This window comes from Sinocyclocheilus rhinocerous, unplaced genomic scaffold (genome assembly GCF_001515625.1).
Source record: "Sinocyclocheilus rhinocerous isolate Xijiao unplaced genomic scaffold, SAMN03320098_v1.1 scaffold892, whole genome shotgun sequence".
Lineage (NCBI taxonomy): Eukaryota > Metazoa > Chordata > Actinopteri > Cypriniformes > Cyprinidae > Sinocyclocheilus > Sinocyclocheilus rhinocerous.
Window position 1 is genome coordinate 833,885 of NW_015642825.1, and position 3,736 is coordinate 837,620.

The following is a 3,736-nucleotide window of genomic DNA, read 5'->3' on the forward strand; positions in this document are numbered from 1 at the left end:
ATTTAAAATCATAACAAGAAATAGTTTAATAGCAATGATACTGTTTTTGAAATCAAATCTTTGCATAGCAATGACAGGAAACTCTGGCATCTAACAATGCCTTGGAAAAATAAAAAATAAAGCATATACATAAACCCAAATAGGAAATAAAACAGTTATAGAATAAGCATGTCCTATCCTGTGTCCTAAACGTTGGTGTCTCATATTTTAGAGCAGTCAATGCAATTTACAAATCAATTAAATCTGTATGTGTGTGAAAATATTCAGATGTAACCCCTTTGTAATCGTTACCATTTCCTAAGTAACTAATTTAATTACACATTTTTTCTCAGTAACTGTTACGGATTACAATTACATTACTTGTAATTACATTACGTTACGCTGTTACATGTAACTAGTTACTCCCCAACATTGCCCCCCATTTGCTTACCTCGCTATTCTCTGATGGCAGGCCCTCCTCTGTAGCCTCTGGGAGAGCCTCAGATTCAGACTGCACATCTTCATGCTCCTCAGACCTCGCTGACTTCTGAATAGGGCAGTTTCTGTGCAGGAAAATACATATAGATTCAGGTTTATACACGTTACGGCAAACGTTCAAACTTCAGCTTCATACAAATAAATGCCAGGGTTGGTGTTGGTATGTGCTGTGTGTATTGTCACACTCACCCCTGAAGGGGTTGGGAGTCCAACACTTGACTCTCATAGCTGCCGAGCTCCTTGTCAAAAGACGTCTGTAAGTCCAACAAGTGCTGTTCCACTGCAGCACGGATGCTCCTCTGGATTATACTGCAAATAAAAACACATTCAAGGTGTCTGACACAACTTTAAAAAAAGCTTCCCGTTGAAGACAGAACACGCAGTACCCATATTTATCATAGTTTGACCTATTTAACAAGGTCAGCCAAGCAGTTTTCACCACAAGCTCAACTTCCTAACAAATAACCCTCCATTTGAACCCTCTATCTGAAAATAGAACTGTTTTGAGCTTACTAGACCTTCAGTACTATGACACCCAATAGGGGTGTTGAAATTAATCGTTGAATCGCGATATGGACGTGGACGATTCTGCATCGATGCAGTAATAGACCATAACTGATTATAGCCTACCGACGTCACGCGAGTATTAAAAAATGCACCCACTATTATTAAATCCGAGATCTGGGCACATTTTGGAAAAACCAAGCCTAGTGCAGGAAAAAAAACATGCTAAGTACTTTTTGTTTAACACATTTCCCCCTTTATTACTTTATATTTGCTTGTATGTTTTGAAGCTACATTTATTTGGTTAAGTTCTTAAGAATTTATTATTAAATTGTAATTATTTTAAAAAGTAGCCTGCTTATATAATTTAATAAAAATGCACAGGATAAATTTGATATAATCGTGATGCATCGTGATATCGAATCGTTGACTTGATAATCGTAATCGAATCGAATCGTGAAACCAGTGACGATTCACTCCCATAAAACACAAGTCTCTAATGTGCCCTGCACTGAAGCTCTGGCTATGTTGAAGTCATGTGGAACAATGGACCCCCAGCATGCCTTCCTAACCAACCTCCGTGTGCCCATCTGGGCCAAAAGGCTCGATGAGTCACGCCGTCACTGCGTGCGCCAAAATTCCAGCAATAAATCATTGTTAGAGGGTGGTGTTGTTTGTGCTGTGCACCTAAGTGCTGCGGCTCTCTGTTCGCTAATGCTGCAGAATTTCATGGCTAGATGCACTAGTTTTTCCTGAAGCTGTTCGGTTAGATACTTTAATGCATTTTCTGCTCCGAGGCCATTTCAAAATGGGATGATATTCTTCCTGCTGCCACAATATGCTTCTGATAGCCAAGGCTTAGTTGAAAAGCCATTCGCCAGTATCTAAAAGCTACTGAATGGAATTTTTTACATTGCTGTTTATGCGATGGTGGGTTTCTTTCATTATGAACACAATTAGTGGAATGTCATCAACGTATAGCACTTTGATGGAATTCCTCTTTCAATTCTATTTTACTGAAGTCACAAAGTCGAGAAGGTCTCTCATGGCCTGCTTATCTGCTTTTAAGGCCATAATCATATTTGTTCAGCTAAATTTTGCCTTCTGTCCACCTAAAAGGTCTGTTTATAGCATACTGTGGCCCTCTGAGTCAACAAATCTGATTTAGACCAGGGGATAATTGCATATGGTCCAAATTAACGTCAGCAAAATGAACTTCAAATGGACTTATTGGTTAAAAAAAGACCTTGTATGCTGTTCATGTCAGCGAACAAACAAGACTCAGTGCAAACCATATAATTCTAGATGAGACTTCTAAGAATAAAATGCTATGAATTATTTACACATGCATATATTGTTGCCATGACAACTGTAAAAAAAAAAAAAAACATTAACTGTATGAGTTTTCCTGCCCAGCATCCTTATACAAAAACCTCTGTATGTGCCACTGGGGAAAAGACGTATAATTTAGCATACATTCCATGAGTCATGTACACTGTAGAAAACATGGTTTTTCATTTTCTGTAAAGGTCACAGGAGTGTCAGGAAGTGGGAATCTGAGAGGAATTGGGGGCAGGGGGACTTTGCTGTCCCATAAACAAATTCAGACATGCTAGGAACGCTTGCTTACATAACACTAGCTGCCTGCTACTTGTTAGCACCCGTGTCAGGTTCTGGGAAAGGAACAAATAAGGTGCTGTGCACAACAGGTGCTGTGCCATACATGCTCACAGGCCGGGCCACATCAGCACACAAACACACACGCAAACGAGCGTATGCAGAAACAGGACAAGTGTGAGTTTCCGTCATTTGGCGGCAGCTGTGTGGTCTATGGTACAATGTCTTGACCCCTTAAGCTCTCTAGGCTGCTAGGAAGGCTTATGTCCAACCCATGTCATCCCAAAATTCTGACACTTTCTAGAAACAAAGTCTTTTGTTAAATTTGTCAGTTTTTGTGATTTTAAGATTTTGAGATCTCTTTCCTCATTCATAATTTCATGTTAAAAGTCCACTAAGTAACCTTTTCCACTACATTTTTTCCCCTAAAAGAATGAATAATACTTTAGACAAATATTAGTGTTCACTCACAACAAAAAAGATACAATCACGAGCAGCTAATACTTTATTCTAATTCATGAAGAACCTCCACGGAATTCCATTCCACAAAAGGTTCTTTATAGTGGAAAAACGTTCTTCAAAACGTTCTTTACACTAAGAAAAAAAATACTAATACTATATACTTAATTCTTAGTGCTCATTTAACCCTTTATGATTGTCTGTATGATAACTAAATGAGGCCACAAATCCAAATCAACTAAAAAGTGAAAAAGAAAAGAAAAAGTCTTGTTATATCGCAACATAGTAAAAACTCCTAGACTGAATTAATCATCTCAGTTAACCTATGGCACAAAGAAATGACATTGCTATTTAAAAATAGTATGGCTATTAAAAGAGGAAGTGACATGGAGAAAGCAAACGACTGCTGGGGTAACTCGACTAGAGAAGCACTTTTTGAAAAATGTCTTTGGGTGTTTTTTGTCCTAATCAGCACTGAAAAGTGCATCACTCGATATCACAAGAGAGTATTGTTGGATTACAAATTTAAGAATCTGTTTAAAATATGCTGATACTATATTCTGACATAGCATCACATGAAAAACTAAGGTGAAGTACATTGTATTTAGCATTTAAGGTAAATTACATCAGACAAATGATTATCTTAAACAAAGTGTAGCAAGAGGTTCCTGTCTGTTCC

The 3,736-nt window shown here is 37.9% G+C and overlaps 1 protein-coding gene across 1 annotated transcript in view; it reads right to left on the reverse strand.

Annotated features, from left to right (window-relative positions):
- The window catches only part of LOC107756680 (protein FAM13B-like), a 58,082-nt gene that overhangs the window by 21,432 nt on the left and 32,914 nt on the right, over positions 1–3,736 (reverse strand). Inside the window, exons 8-9 of the mRNA XM_016573880.1 lie at positions 667–813; positions 431–542 (exon numbers count right to left, since the gene is read on the reverse strand). Of these exons, the coding sequence (XP_016429366.1) occupies positions 431–542; positions 667–813 (259 nt within the window). The remainder of the gene's footprint in view (positions 1–430; positions 543–666; positions 814–3,736) is intronic.